This window comes from Chlamydomonas reinhardtii, chromosome 11 (assembly GCF_000002595.2).
Source record: "Chlamydomonas reinhardtii strain CC-503 cw92 mt+ chromosome 11, whole genome shotgun sequence".
In the NCBI taxonomy this organism is placed as follows: domain Eukaryota; kingdom Viridiplantae; phylum Chlorophyta; class Chlorophyceae; order Chlamydomonadales; family Chlamydomonadaceae; genus Chlamydomonas; species Chlamydomonas reinhardtii.
In genome coordinates this window covers 3,198,914-3,213,845 of record NC_057014.1, presented here as the reverse complement: position 1 = coordinate 3,213,845, position 14,932 = coordinate 3,198,914, and the positions used below count along the sequence as shown (strand labels likewise).

General features: G+C 62.3%; 2 protein-coding genes across 2 annotated transcripts; both read left to right on the top strand.

The window, feature by feature from the left end:
• Positions 1-110: 110 nt before the first annotated feature.
• On the top strand, positions 111-3,196 carry CHLRE_11g479500v5 (uncharacterized protein). The gene is made up of 4 exons (XM_001697328.2): positions 111-362; positions 726-866; positions 958-1,113; positions 1,646-3,196. The coding sequence occupies exons 1-4, from the start codon at positions 147-149 to the stop codon at positions 1,862-1,864; spliced, it is 732 nt and encodes a 243-aa protein (XP_001697380.1). The 5' UTR covers positions 111-146; the 3' UTR covers positions 1,865-3,196.
• A 324-nt stretch (positions 3,197-3,520) lies between these two features.
• Positions 3,521-14,846, top strand: CHLRE_11g479450v5 (uncharacterized protein). Its single transcript, XM_043067701.1, has 26 exons — positions 3,521-4,034; positions 4,491-4,644; positions 5,023-5,073; positions 5,334-5,396; positions 5,663-5,688; positions 5,968-6,028; positions 6,186-6,282; positions 7,108-7,220; positions 7,455-7,512; positions 7,749-7,857; positions 7,999-8,053; positions 8,327-8,422; positions 8,628-8,793; positions 9,065-9,227; positions 9,482-9,544; positions 9,941-10,046; positions 10,299-10,412; positions 10,690-11,174; positions 11,327-11,399; positions 11,678-11,725; positions 12,033-12,131; positions 12,307-12,465; positions 12,819-12,919; positions 13,274-13,343; positions 13,429-13,537; positions 13,718-14,846. The coding sequence occupies exons 1-26, from the start codon at positions 3,895-3,897 to the stop codon at positions 14,068-14,070; spliced, it is 3,132 nt and encodes a 1,043-aa protein (XP_042919706.1). The 5' UTR covers positions 3,521-3,894; the 3' UTR covers positions 14,071-14,846.
• The last annotated feature ends 86 nt before the right edge of the window (positions 14,847-14,932 follow it).

The window sequence follows — 14,932 nt, the reverse complement described above, 5'->3', positions numbered from 1 at the left end:
TTCATTAGAAACAGTAAGCGACTCGTCTCCGAGAATGGGCCTCCGAGCCCTCATCATGCCTGGCCACTTCTCTCTCAGGGGCTCCGTGTATCCCCCACTTAGGCAAAGCACTTCGCATTGTTTAGGTCTTTTCTTTAGCGTTGAAGATGCAGACCATGCGTGTTGCTTTCCGCCCTGCGGCGACCAGCCGGTCGACCGTGGTGACTCGCGCCTCGGCCGTGGCCGCCCCCGCCAGCATTCCCTACAAGGCCGCTGATGGTAGCAGCAAGGGTACCCAGCAGCTGGCGCTGAAGGTCGCGGAGGACTCGGCCAAGGGTCTGGTGCACCGCTACCTGGTCATGGTGCAGCAGAACGCTCGCCAGGTGAGCAACGCCAATCTCGTCTTCAATTGGAGCAGCGGCCTATCAGCTCTGCTTGAGCTGCAGCTTTTAGCAGCAGCCGGGAGAGCTAGGGGCCGGTGCCGCCGTAAATTGTGGACCTCGCGTTGCTCGCCCGGGGCTCAGCGCAGCCGATGAACTGGGCCGCTATATTCAGCTCAAATATTTTTCCTGGACGGAGCACAAATGCCCTGGGATCAGGGACAGCGCGGAACTGAGAGTGCAGCTTGTGGCTCCCTGGGCGGCGACCGCAAGCTGTGCTGGCTTGCCCGCTGGGGCCAGCTAATATTCCATCGTCTTAATTGGAGCGCTAAGATTTCTTACATATGACGTGTGGGCTTGTTGCAGGGTACTGCCAGCACCCTGACCCGCTCGGAGGTGCGCGGTGGTGGCAAGAAGCCCTATGCCCAGAAGGGTACTGGTAACGCTCGTCGCGGTAGCAGCGTCTCTCCCCTGTTCCCCGGCGGTGGTGTCACCTTCGGCCCCAAGGTGAGCGGCATGGGCGAACAAAAACTGCTCGGCGAGGGCCGCTTCTGTAGTTGTGGCTCTTCTGACCACAGCATTGTTTTCGGACGCGCAGCCCAAGGACTGGTCCATCAGCATGAACAAGAAGGAGCGTCGCCTGGCGCTGGCGACCGCTCTGCAGAGCGCCACCGCTGACATGATTGTGGTGGAGAGCCTGGCTGGCAAGCTGCAGGACACTAAGACGAAGTCGATGGTGGCTCTGCTGGAGAAGGTGGGATCTGGCAGCTTGCTGGCGGCGTGGGGGCGAGGGGCGGGGTGCGGGGGCGGGGGCCGGAACAGCTTGGCGGGTTTGTGCAAAGTGGATGCGAGGCGAAACGCATGGGATGTCGGGCGGGGCGCATACTCTTCACGTCTAAACGTACGGTCGCTTACACGACATTGGCTACACGTATTCAGGATGTAGGTAGCCAAGAGCGGGTCGCGGGGCAATATCCCAGGGGTTTATGGAGGGTCGGGGCCACCACCCTCGAACGCCACAGCCCGGCATGCCAATCCCAGTGGTGCAAGCAGCGCCGCGAAGCACACTGCGGCACATGCGCATGCGCACCTGGAGGTCTTGCGTGGGGAACCGCACCCAGGCCTTCATTGGGGGGGCTACGGCGGGTTGACAGCTGCGCGCAGCGTCCCGCGTGCGCGGCGACAGCACCCTGGTCCAGCAGCCGCGCCCCATGGGGTCCCTGGCCATGCAAAGCCGACCTTGCCTGACGCACCACGCCGCCCCAACCCGGCCATCCCTCACACAGCTGGGCGCCAACGCCATGGAGCGCAAGGTGCTGCTGATCACCAAGGAGGAGCGGCCAGATGTGACCCTGGCCGGCCGCAACATTGCCAAGCTGACCATGAACACCGCCTCGGCCATCTCCGTGTTCGACGTGCTGAACGCCGACCACATCATCATTGAGGACGAGGCCCTGGCGCACGTGCAGTCGTTCTACGGCGCCGCCGCCCCCGCCTCCGCGTAAATGCGCGAGCAGCAGCGGCGGCAGCAGCAGCGTTGAAGGCTGCGGCTGCTTGGCAGCGTTTGGAGCGGGAGTGGGAGTGGGAGTGGAGCAGCCGCAGCGGCGGAAGCAGCGGCGGGATGAGCTCGGCAGGGCGCTGGCCCAGCGGCGGCGTGGAAGCCTTGTGTCGCTATTGAACGCTGGAGCCGGGCGCTTGGGAGCTTTGAGAGCGGCCGCGCGCGTGGCGGGTAACTGGCGTCAGCGGTTGCAGCCGGAGAGCGGCTGCGGAGTGCTTACAGCAGGGGGCCGTCAAGGGCGGCGGGCATGGCGGGCAAACTAGTGCAGCGGCAGCGCGCGTGTGGGCAAGCGAGGGCGGTCCAGATACCGCGGCTGTCGGACCTGCCAGCGTATTGCATCCCGTATAACCGCTTGGCGGTGTGGGCAGGAGCTGGCGGCCTATGCATGTTTGATGGCCGCGTGCTGGAGCACAGAGGCCGCGGCTCTGTTGCGCATGGCACGGGCGGGCGTGTTGTCGGCGATTTTGTTTTTCCAGCAGCCGGCGTGGCACGTTTTCACCCGCCCGTGTACAGTGCCAGCAGAGCACGGGCGGCAGTGGTGGTGTTGGACCAAGCACCACGGCTGGTGGGTTGAATAGGAGTCAAGAGAGCTTAGTTTAGGATGGCCTGGCCGGCCTTGGCCGTACGTCCAGCTCGGACATTGTAGTACGCACAAATGGGAGGCGTTTGCCCTCGCCTGCCCCATACGTGGCGCTCGTTGGTCTAGAAGCGGCGCAGGGCGGCCGTCAAGGAGGAAGATTGTGAGCTGTGGCGGGGAACGGTGCATGAGCACAAGATAAGATTTGGTTGTAAACCCAAATGTTCAATCCATCGGTGCCCTTCTAGCCCAAAACAGGGCTTGGGGAAACGACCGTATGTGAGAATGGTTGGGACAGCGGGCACCCCTGGCGGGCCGAAACCCTGCAGTCCGCAGCACTGGCACACCTCGCAGCCCAGCGAGCCTTTCACCGGTGCGGTATACTCGAGTGTGAGTGCAACTGCTGAGGCTGCAGCGTTGAGACGCGTTGCGTGCCGTACTTCGCCGTTGATCTGATGCTTTGTGAGGGCCTCGCGGCCACTGGGTAAAGGTTTGGGACGAGGGGGGATTTAGCTCAAGACCTGTTATCCGACATGGCTGTGTCGGCGGATGTATGCAGTTGTATTGCGGATATTTGCACGCACACCCCTGGTGCAGAGCTAGCAGCTTGCACGGTTGCACCTGCCACCGTTATTCCGCCTTGTGCAGCTGCTGTCTTCTAGCACAGATCACTGTGGAAAGTTCACCACACTCTTATGGTCGAACCCTTGGCCCGCGCCCGACTGGCTCCTACTCCCTCCCCTGGCTTTCCACGCTGGCAGACGCTGGCCACTCCTGGCCAACGCCCCCTCCCCAACTGCCGTGCCCTGGCCCCGCACCAGCATTCGCGTGGCCACCTGCAATGCATTTGTGCAGACTGGTCCGTGTCGGCGCCTGTTTGGCCTGCTGCAGACACCAACACATAGCCCAGCACCGATTGGCAGCGGCAGGGATGGCGGGGGACCGGCGGCAGCGCCGCAGCGGAGGGCGCCAATCCGGCAATACGGTATTCAGTCGGGAGCCTCGTCCATTTTTTATTTATAAGATCAGTACTTCGACAAGCAAGCTGCATCCTTACCCATACCCAACACGCTCTCGGTGCAACTTTCGGTGCATACTTCTCGCCGGCAGCTCGCGTGCGACACACCGCAGAATCCTTTATAATATGTATCCTTTATTTCGCGTCCTGCATAGTTGACACTAGCGCTTGGCTGTGTTTTGGACACACAGCATCGTTGGCAGTCACACTCGCCGGGTGTTTTGCGCGGTCCCACGAAGTCCACTGGAAAAAGCTTTGCATGAAAGTCCATGCACATCACACCTGCTCCTTCTCCTGCTGTCCGAGGCAGTGGCAGAGGCGAAGTCAGCAGTTGCCGCACGTCCAGCGACCACGCGGACCGTCCAAGTTGTGCGCGCGCAATATGAGCACGTCCACAGCCCCCACCGCGGGACGGCCCCGGCAGCTCGGCTGCGCATGGCTCTTAGCTGCGCTGCTAGCGGCGTGCCAAATTGCAGAGGGCCGGATGCCGAGCGACCGGTCCTACGACACTAGTATCGACTGGTGAGCGGCGGAGAGGCAGGGCGGGAAAGGGGGGATGCTCAGGGGGGTCGGGCCCGGGCAAGGGGACGGGCAAGGGGGTGTATTTTATTATCCCAATTCCAAGTCAACCAAGGCTCAGCACCACTGTGCGCACGGAATGGAATGACAGAGTGTCGCAGTGATACCGTACTGCTGCTGCGCGAGGCTGGCGGCGGTGTCAAGGGGAAGGCGGGGGGTGGACCCAGGTTCGGACCCTTGGTGTCAGCCGTGTGACCGGCAGGCGTGGAATGGCCCCTGGCACGGAGCAGTGCATCATACCCTCGCCTTGAACCTGTCTAGCGTTCCTTACCACGCCCCTGCACCGCCCGTGCACCGCCCGTGCACCGCCCTTGCATCCCTCACCTCGACGCATCGCCCCTCGACGCGCCCTTCACTATATCCCCGCCACCGGATACGGCGCCACCCCGCAACCTCCAGGGCTGCCGGCTTCGTGGCTAAGGGCCCGGGCGGATGCACCTGGGCCAAGAAGGCCGACTTCAAACCGCCGCCCGTGTGCCGGCCGCCGCGGCGCGAGGTGACGCGGGCAGAGGCGGTGACGCTAGGACCCAAGTTCTCGCCCATCCTGTACCAGGTCGGTTCATGCAACGATAAATTGTCGAGTGGCTGGGTGGGTGTATGGGTGGGTGAGTGATTGTGATGCAAGGGGCTGATGGGCATTCGAGGGCGCGCCCCCGCATATGGGAGCGGGGATATGAGGGGGTGCGAGGGCGCATGAGCGCAGGGGCTTGAGGCGGGGCAGAGGCTTGGTTGTTGATGGGATGTTTGCACGGGTGTATCCGGTGGTAGCGGTTACGGAGCCTTCAGACTCCTAGACGTCTGTAGGTACCGGTGGTGGTCGTGCCGCGCATTAGGCCAACCACACCCTGCTATCAGCGCTCGCCGCTGTCTCACAACTCGCACATCCCACACATCTCGTGTTCGTCCCCCGCCCCGCCGCCCCCACGTGCAGCACCCTCTGGACACATCCTGGCTGACGGACCCGGGCCATTGGTTTGACGATGTGAGCATAAGCGCCGGGGGTGCCGCGTGTTTCTATTGGCAAATGGGAGCGGAAATCAGACGTAATGGCCGGGTGCGCGCGTGCCGTGTGGGTACGACAAGTGCACGGTGTGAACGTACGGCATTCGTGTGTGAATCCAGCTTAACGAGCGTATGCGTGCACATGCGCACTTGGAAAGCTGGAGGAGGGGCCTGAACAGAGCAACCCTTGGCTTGCGTCACGTGCTAATGATGCCATACTTCAAACACACGCGCACACAGGCGCGCGTGTATCAGGTGGTGACGTGGAAGGACATGCGGACGTTCCGTGTCCCCAACACAACGGTAGGCGAGGGCGGCGAGGGCAAGAGCGGGAGGCGGGAGCGGGCGGAGGCAACAGCGGGAAGGGGTGAGAGCTGGGCAACGATGGAGGAATGGGCGCTGGGACAAAGGTGGAGGCGGCGCAAGCTGGGACAGCCGGAAGGGGGGCGAGAGTGGACAAATGCAGAGCGTGGGCTGCGCATCGACCATGTGGGCCTCTACCGCGTCCAAAGTGGGCCTGACGCCTTCAACTGACATCCACCCGTGCCTGGCATCTGCGTGCTTCGCAGGGTTTTACACGCGAAGAGTTCATCATGTGAGAGGGGCTGGGGCCTAGCGTCATGCCTATACAGTATGTGCGCTGACTTGCTCAAACGTCAGCGAGGACGGCTGCCGGGCACCCAGCACATTAGGCGTGTGTTGCGCGTACTTCCATTGCCTCTTATCAAATACAACGCCTCAGAGCTTTGTGTGTGCAGGGGCTTGCTCCCCCGCCGTTCATGTGGAGCGTCGCGTACGCCAGACGTGGTCTCTATTACCCACCGACTCCAAAAGCTGACTAAACCACCCAACCACACAAACCTTTATGCTACAGGGGCCAGGAGCTTATTGCCACGAGGCTGCTCCGCACCGAGTTCAACCAGACGACCGGCGAGGTGTGTGTCATGCCGTTTTCCGGTGTCCGCACGCCAGCCACTCTTTACTTCAGTTTCTGCCCTGCTTGAAAGCATGCAGCCGTTACCCACTGTATATTTTGCATATGCAATATGTTTTGGGGATGCTCAATGTTTTAATTGCCCGATACTCGCACAGACCAAGTTCATTGTCGTTAACAACACCGAGCTGCACCGACTGGCCATCATGGACCCAGTGGTGGACGGCCGCCTGACCGGCAATGTGTACTACACGAGTGAGTAGCGGGGTGTGGGGGCGGGGATGGGGGCGGGGATGGGGGCGGGGTTGGGGGCGGGGGCGGGGGCCGGGCAGCATCTGAGCTAGGGCCAAGGACACGCGCGGGCGGGGTGGGGCGCCGGGTGCCAAGTCATACATTTCGTGCGCCCAAGTGTACACACATAGCATGTGCTCCCGTTGCGGAGGCACTCGGTGTGTGTGTGTGTATATGTGTGTGTGTGTGTGTGTGTGTTAGAAAAAAACAACAAAACGAAGCCCGCCCAAGCGGCGCCGGAGTTACTTACGGATACCTACCGAATACCGAGCGTCGTGTTGCCGCGTCGACCCCGGTAGTCATACTTACCCGCGAAAAGCCTGTAACCCTCTCGGGCGATCGACGAACGATCTGACCCCGAGTGGCACCCATATGCATTGTATGCGCCGCGCCCTGGGCGCGCTACAACGTTTACCCAGCACGCCTACGTCCCATATTCCCGCCCGCTGGTCATAGTCGAGCTCACCTTGAGCGCCAGTGCCGCCAGCATGCGCTGCGGCCGCACCCGGAACTTGTCCGCCAGCGCCTCCACACTCCACCTGGCCGGGTCCTTGTGTGTGTGTGTGTGTGTGTGTGTGTGTGTGTGTGTGTGTGTGTGTGTGTGTATGTGTGTGTGTGGCACGCGCCAGGAACTGAGGCACATGGTCGTGCAACGGCCTTTGCCCTTGCTTGTGTTCCAGCGCTGGCCTGGCTTGCACCACCACCCCACCCCGCCCTACCCCATGACCCCATGACCCCAGCCCTACCTCACACCGTCCCACCCCACCCACCCACCCACCCACCCACCAGTGTTCCGGCCCCACGACACCGGCACCGGCGACCTGGTCCCGCACGCCTACGTGTACACCTACCACTACTACTTCCCCTGGAACGGCTGCAGCAACCAGGCGCTGGTCACCTCGGTGAGCAGCGGGCGCACACAACAGGGGGGCGCAGCATGGGGGTGCAGCAGCAATGCGGTTGCATGGGGGGCACATGAGGGCGCATGAGGGCGCACGAGAGGGCAGGGGGTTGCACGAGGGCGACGGCAAGCGCAGGCGCGCGGGGATGAGGGCACACATGAGACACGCGCATACATGGCCTCGTGTTCTATCCAAGTCGCGCGCACCCACATGCACACACGGCACGACACGCAGGTTGACGGCAAGCGGCAGGGCATTGAGTACTACATGTGCGCGGATGGCATCCACGAAGGTGTATAACGAGGCCGCCAGTGGTTGCGGGTGGTTGGAATGTAGTTGAGAGCTTGTTGGCGCTTGGATGGCAGCGTTTGTGCGTGGATGCGCGTGTCGGTCAGATGCCGTAGCTGCGCGGCCGCAGGCTTTTGACTTCGGTCACGTCTGCAAGCCCGCTTGCCGTACACGACACGTGTCACACACGTGTCACAAGCCCGCCAGTGCCTGCGTGCCGGACGTGCCTGCCTGCTGCAGGCGACCTGGAGCACATCAAGGTGTATGTGTGCGAGGACGACCTCATTGACCTGCTGCAGCCCAACTCCGCAGCCGACCCCGCAGCAGCCATCCGCCGCACACAGTACAGGTGCGGGCGGGCGGGCGAGCTGCTGCGCGTTTGTATGGCGGGGGGCATAGCAAATAGTCCACGAGAGCAGTACGGTATCGTGGTCTCGTAATTGCATTTCCCAAACCTGTTGCCGCGCCTGCCGTGTGCACACGTGCGCAGTCAGCACGGCTGGCTGCCCGACTTCGACTGCGATGCGGGCGAGTGCAACTACGAGGTGGGGAAGGCTGGGAGGGAGAGGGACAGGGACAGGGACAGGGACAGGGACAGGGACAGGGACAGGGACGGGGACAGGGACAGGGACAGGGACGGGGACAGGGACAGGGACATGGACAGGGACAGGGACAGGGACAGGGACAGGGACAGGGACACGGACACGGACACGGACACGGACACGGACACGGACACGGACAGGGAACGCTCACTCCTCCCCTCACGTGTGCTTACTCAACGAACACGGCTGCACACACGCACGCACACCTACCTGCAGAGGGACCCCAAGGGCGTGCGGCGCCTGGCGGCGTATGCGGGGCTGTTCAGCCATGCAATGAACCACGAGCCCAGCCCACTCTTCGTTTACGAGAAGGTGCGAGCAGCTGCCGCCAGGGAACCACGATAGCGAGGGGTGCTTGTGCATTTCACCAGGGAATGACGAGGTGGTCTGCCTGAGAAGGGCTGCATTAGCAGGGATGCTTTGTGGGGGGTGACGTGGGGCAGTGGGGACCACGCGACCTGCCTCATTCAATACTACCGGACCTTATCGACATGTATGCATAATGCCAACAACACAGATTCGCTGGCAGCGCCTGCTCAACATGGATGGGCTGTACATCTCCGACCGATTCGCTCGTGGCCCTGTCTTCTACCCCAACGACAACAACACGCGCTGGCTCCCCTTTATGAGCGAAATGACTCAGGAGCAGTCGAGTGGAGAGTTCAAGTGGGCCATGTTCCCGGGTGGGTGCGGGTTCGGGTTAGTGTCATGTGGGGTGTGGTCGCGATGGGGTGGAATGGGTTGCTTTTCGGGTTTTAATACCTCCGGGCGCATCCTGCACGTGTCGGCAGTCTACCACTTTGCATTGCTTTGGCACCCCGTATCCTTCGTGCCGCGCCTCATAGACCCCACACACGTCGTTGCGACGCCACCGACACACGAGATGCGACATCGAAACGTGACGTGTTTTATCTGTGCGACAAAGACACAACATGACATACCGTATGTCAACAGGCACGTGGGGCGCAACACTAGTTGCCACCAGCCGGCGCACCATCACGTGCTTCTTCAACAACTTCACGGCTGAAGCGCCCTGCAACGACACAAATCCGGCGTTTTGGGTGCTGGATGTCATTCTGCGGCCGGCGGGCGGAAGCATGGACAACCTCACATGGGGGTGAGCGAGGCGGAGGGGATTCGTCCTGTGCGTGGTGGCTCCGGGACGGGCTTCCAGCGTTTCCGCGACCACGCAAAGCACCGGTCGCGGTTCGGACCCCGGTCCTGAGGCGTGCTCCACAGACGGCGGCTACGCCCGCACCGGTCGCGGCCCTCCCTTGCCAGGGCATGCACTTGGTGTTCTAATCACACCTACCTTGAACATACAGTGCTGACGTTTCCGGATGTGTGCAACTGCAATTGCCCCCGACACAGGGCCCTGCCCGGGGGCAACACAGTCAGCGGCCCTCTCTGGCGCCGGGTCTTCTCATTCAACTGGTACGTCGTTGTGATGGGTTTCGGATCGGCCGGTGTGGATGTTTCCTATGTGTAAAAGTTTCACGACGGCTTTCCTGCTGGGCCGTGTGGTGTGGAGTCGTACTTGCAGTTTCCCGACTGAGGTCACGTGTGTGGTCTAGGGATGGTGCGAACTCCTCAGTGCGCTCCAGCTTGTGTGCGCTCAGGGCAGGGAAGCGGCGTGGTGGCGGAAGCGAGAGCCAACGCCTGCCTGGCTCCCTGCTGCCTGCCGGTCCTGTTGCCCCAAGTACACGCTCACGCAGCTCACAAGGCAGTCAAAAAGGCTGTACTCTTACACACACATGCATACAGACACAGTCCTGGCTGTTCATTGCCTTGTGCTCTCGAATACGCACTCACTCACTGGGCCACTCACAGGGAGTTGGAGCGCCAGTCGCCGCTGTTCATGGAGAGTGTGGCGGGCGGACTGCTGGACAAGAACGACGGGCTGTGTCCCTTTGAGGGCGAATTCATAGCGCCCAAGGTGTGTGTTCGGGAAGCACAAGGGGAAAGGGTTGACACTGTGCAGGGCCGACAGTGTGCCAGAGTGCGGGTGTGTGTATGTATGTGTGTACGTGTGTGTCAGGGGTGGCAACGTGTATGGCGGCACATGGCGTCAGCGACAGTGGGATGCAGGGCGCGTAAAAGGCCTCGGTGGGGTGCCCGCCCGCACATGCCGTGTTTCCATTACGTGTGCTTTCTAACGCACACGCGCCCGCGCCGTACACACGTGCAGCCGGGTACTGGTGCGTTCCACTCCACCAATCTTGGCGAGTTCATCGGTGGTGTGGTGGGGCTGGTGCTGGCGGCCAGTGTGGTGGCGTTCGCGATGGTGCTGCCCATGCTGCTGGTGAGGCAGGCAGGGAATGGGGAGGAGGGGAGGGAGGCGGGCGGGGTCGCTGGTGTGCAAGGAAAACACGTGGGCAGGTGCGTGGGAGGACATGGCATGGGGAGTCCAGGGGCGTGTCCAGGGGCGTGTAGGAGTGACCATGAATGGAGTGACCATGAATGAATGGAGGGAGGTTAGTTTTATATGTCTTAACGAAAGCACAAGGGAGTATGCGGCCACCTTGCCTCATCTGCAGCTCATGCCTTGCCTTGACGCTGGCGCCTTGCCTTTGACGCAGGTGCGCAATGATGAGCACGTGCTACGGCAGCTGGAGGAGCAGGCGGCGGCGCAGATTCAGCAGCTGCAGTCCATATCCAAACCCGGAGACCCGCCGGCGGCATCAGCTACTGCCGTAGCCGGCATCCCACCAGGCGGAGGCGGCAGTAGCAGCGCTTGGCCGCAGGCTGTAGCGGAGGGCGTGGAGGCGCCTGCCAACCCGGACGCCGCAGCCGGCCCCCTGCAGGGGCAGCCTCAGCCGCCGCAAGTGGCAATGAGCGTGGAGGTAGGCAGGAGTGCTGGCCGCAAGGAGGTGGCGGCTGTAGCGGCTGTAGCAGCTGTAGCAGCAGCGGGCGCCAAAGCGGTCACGCCACCCTCGCCAGCGGCGCCGCCGGTGCGATCCGGCGCCTCGGGTTCGTACTCCATCTCAATCCAGACATCGTACCTGGAGATGAGTCACCAGTTTGTCATGCGCGCCTTCCATGCCAGCGTCATGCACCGCTACATGTGAGTACGGCTGTCCTGCGACGGTTGGCAGTTGTCCGTACTGCACTGCTCCTTATGCTTGCTTGCGTCACGTTCGTCGGGCGGTTGTGTTGGCGTTCGTGCACACATGCACACGCACCAACTTGCCTATCCTCCCTCCTCGCCACCCGCAGGCTGATGGTGTGGGTGTTCGTGGGCATAGCCGCCTACATCTGTGGCGTCGTGCTGGGAGCTATCGGCGCCGCGGTGAGGTTTAGGGATAGATAGTGTCTGCTGGGGGCTTGACCGTTCCAGTAGGGTCGGGGCTGGTCTTCAACAGGGGAGGGGCTGGCGGGCGTGCGGGCTAGTGCGGGCGTGGGTGCCGGTGGTGATGGTGCTGGGCTGCGGTTGGGGCTAGTGGGCCTGGGGCGGGGGCAGAGGCCTGGGGCGGTGGACTAATGCGATGAGGGCAGCAGGAATGTCGGCTGCACCCACGCCCCGGCCGCATGTGACACGCTGGCGACCCTGCGGGTCCTCCCGGACAGGACGTGGCGACGGCGCTGAACCGCCTGGCGCCCTTGGACCTGTGGAAGGTGCGTGTGGGCGAGCGCGTGTATTAAGGAAACGAAGCGAGCGTGTGTGTGTGTGTGTGTGTGTGCAAGTGTGCAAGTGCGCGTGAGCGGGTGCACGGTGAATGCGAGCGAGAAAGGCAAGGGGCAACGCCACCCGCAGTCCGCTCTCGTTGGGTTTATCTGCCGCACTGCCGCTCACGCACCCAACGCTCCCCGCCTTCATCCCGTCGCGGGGTCTGCTGGGGCCTGTGCCACCCTGCGCCGCTTCAACTTGACCGGCACCTAACTCGCCATGGAATATGGAACGTCCATCTCATTACTCCATTAGGTACTGAGTCACGCTATCATGGTTGTGTTCATCATCTTCGGGCTTGTGCACCTGGGAGTCATCATCGCCTCCATCGCGATCCGCCCCTGCACTGGAGATGTGAGTGACAGCTTTGGGAGCTGTAGGCGCAATACATGTGGCATGCTGTCCAAACATGACGTAGTAAGCACGGCTCTATAGTCTCTAGCTGAGAAGGCCTGTCGTGCCACCTCGCGCACCCGACGCAATCCATCACCGTGCATACATGTGCGGCTTCCCACCTTGATCCCCGCAGCTGCTGAGGCAAACCTACGCGCGAGAGTGCGGCCGCTGCGGCACTGGCAGCGGCGACAAGGGCGGCAGTAGCGGCTGCTGTGCTTGCTGCTGTGCGGAGGACAAAGTGGAGCGACTACGTCAGTCGTGGACCGCACACGCCGTACTGTCGGGATTGCTGGTACGGCTGCGGTGATGGCTGGGGCGTCAGCGCACCGTGGCGTGTGGGTTTCGCAGGGTGTGGGGAAGGATAGAGGATGGGGCGGAGGTGTAACGGGTTGCTCGGCCGCGGCGCGGCGGCTGCGAGGTTGTGTGTTTGCAACTGCCGGTCTCCTGCTGATCCCCACCAACGCCCATGGTCACTCCGGTACCGACCAGCCGACCCAACCTCACCAGCCCACACTTCTCTACACACACGACACCCCGCAGCCCTCGCGAGTGCCGGGTGCTCTGCTTGTTTTACTCCTGACCTCCGCTCCTCAACTCTTTTGCAACCTCACCGACGTACGTTTCCACACGCCACCCAACATACAGTCCATCGAGATGAATGTGACCATGCTGCTGTTTGCTCTGGGCTTGATCACGTGGGTCGCGCGCATCGGCATTGAGGAGTCCTGCTACTTTGCACTGTCCAGGTGAGTAGGCGTGCGGGGCCAGCACTGCCAAATGCTAACGGGTGATGTAGCAAACACGGAAAATCGCTGGGTAGACAGGTAGGCTGCAGTGGCTGTGGTAGGTGTGGTAGCTGCAGTCGGATGCTCAGACCTGCAGCAATACCTGCTCAGACGGCTGGTGGAGGGTGGTAGCCAGTGTGCAGGAGCGGCGGCGCCTGTGCCCATGGCGGCTAGGGCTTGGGTTGGCGCTTGGCGCACGTCCACGCAGCACGGCGGGACCCAATGCAACCGTTCCATCCACATAGGGGACCCGGTCTCTCACAGCATCCCACCCCGCCATGGCGGGACCCCGCCTTTCCATTTCTAACATTGCAGTGTTTTCAACGTTGCCAGCTTCCTCAACGACATCTGCCTGGACCTTTCTGTAATCGGCATCGACAGAATCGTAAGTGGCATTCACAACCTGCCACTCCCTTTGCTCTTTTGTGCTGTGTTCAAAACACACTATCTATGTCCGACACGACACGCAGGTGTGCGGCGCCGACCTGAGCTCCCTGTGCGCCATCTGGTCCGACCTGTCGCCCGACTACCTCGTGTACGGCAGCCTGTTGCTGCTGATCGCGCAGACCATGTTCCTGGGTGGGTGAGGGTTAGGGCAGGCGGCAGGGAGAGGAGGAGAGGGACAGAGGTGCACGCCGCGGGTTGTGTTTTGGGGCTGTGCTCAGTCACTCAAGTCGCTGCTCTAACCCTGCCTGCCAAGCTGTGTAGGGGTGGCCTGTGTTTTACTCCACTTGGCTCCGTTCCCGCTCCCCTCCTCAGTTCTGGCCACCACCAATTACGTGGGCATGCGCACGGGCGCCGCCATCACCGCAGCCATGGATCTGGCGGATCGCGCCTCACGCGAGGCCGAGCGCGCGTCGCGCCGCCTGAGGCAGCAGCAGGAGGCGGCCGGTGGCGGCGGCAGCTCCAAGGGTCCGGGATGGAGCAAGATGTTCAAACGCCGGGGTGACGGTACGGCTGGAACGGGGGTTGCAATGACTCCGTCCGGCACCCCTGGAGTGGGGGCGGCGGCGGCGGTGCCGGCGGCGGCGGCGCAGGACAAGGTCAGGTCCGAAGGCGGCGGGGGCAGCGATGGAGGCAGCGGTGTGAGTGGCACCGACAGCGGCAAGTAGGCGCAAGGCGTGGTGATATCGTATCAGCTCGAGCGTTTTTTAAGGCCCAGGCCGGGGCCCAAGGAAAGGTGTTGGTGTTCAAAGAGGTTGCTTGGTTGGTTGGCGGCAACGTCGAGGCACTATGTGCTTGCTGCGACTACATCGGCCTGCATGAGCACCCACAAGGCGCAATCCTGTTATATGGTTATGTGGTTATATGTCGTGGCTGATTGCGATGGGAAGCGCATCAGGATACTCCAACACCGCGACTGGCCGCCGTGAGTGCGCCGCCGCGCCCTTTGGCGCAGCCGCGTCGGCTGGCACAGCAAAGGGGTCACACGGCCCCGATGTGCAAAAAGAAGGTATAGGAGGTCATGGATTGTGACATGTTGCGATGGTCAATTGGCTGGGGCCCTCGTCAGGCCCCGCGGATGCCCGGCACAGCGGTGGAGGCGAAGTGATTGAAACCATCCGGCTATGCCCGTTGACGAGGGCCCCCTTACACAGCTTCGTTTGCGTAGGGTTTCCACGCATCGGCAGCGCGGCCCGTAGGGCCTTGGCTAGGAGGAGCTGGCGGCCCTGATGGCCCGATGCTCTATCCACGTGTGAGTGCGGACGCCGCCACGTTTGAGTGCGGAATCTGCGCCAGTTCCGGCACGCGTGCATGCAACCCTGCTCGCCCCTGCTCGCCGCCGCCACCAGATCCCAAAGAGGTGGGCTTGCTATCGCCAATATCGACATGCAGCTATGCAATCAAATTTGCTTCACGTTTCTGTGAGGTCGGGCAAATGACAGTGTCAACGAGGTCGTCCCAACCGGCGTGCGCGTGTCGACCCGGGTTACGGCCTGATGGCAGAATGCTTCGCCGAACTACCCGAACTCC

What these genes read in the sequence shown, in the direction of transcription:
- CHLRE_11g479450v5 (XM_043067701.1), top strand. Translation starts at nt 3,895, where the DNA reads ATGAGCACGTCCACAGCCCCCACCGCGGGACGGCCCCGGCAGCTCGGC. An exon ending in ATGGACAACCTCACATGGGG is followed by an intron (nt 9,228 to 9,481) that starts GTGAGCGAGGCG and finishes CCCCCGACACAG; the next exon opens with GGCCCTGCCCGGGGGCAACA. An exon ending in CGGGTCTTCTCATTCAACTG is followed by an intron (nt 9,545 to 9,940) that starts GTACGTCGTTGT and finishes GGCCACTCACAG; the next exon opens with GGAGTTGGAGCGCCAGTCGC.
- CHLRE_11g479500v5 (XM_001697328.2), top strand. Translation starts at nt 147, where the DNA reads ATGCAGACCATGCGTGTTGCTTTCCGCCCTGCGGCGACCAGCCGGTCG. An exon ending in TGCAGCAGAACGCTCGCCAG is followed by an intron (nt 363 to 725) that starts GTGAGCAACGCC and finishes GGCTTGTTGCAG; the next exon opens with GGTACTGCCAGCACCCTGAC. An exon ending in TGGTGGCTCTGCTGGAGAAG is followed by an intron (nt 1,114 to 1,645) that starts GTGGGATCTGGC and finishes TCCCTCACACAG; the next exon opens with CTGGGCGCCAACGCCATGGA.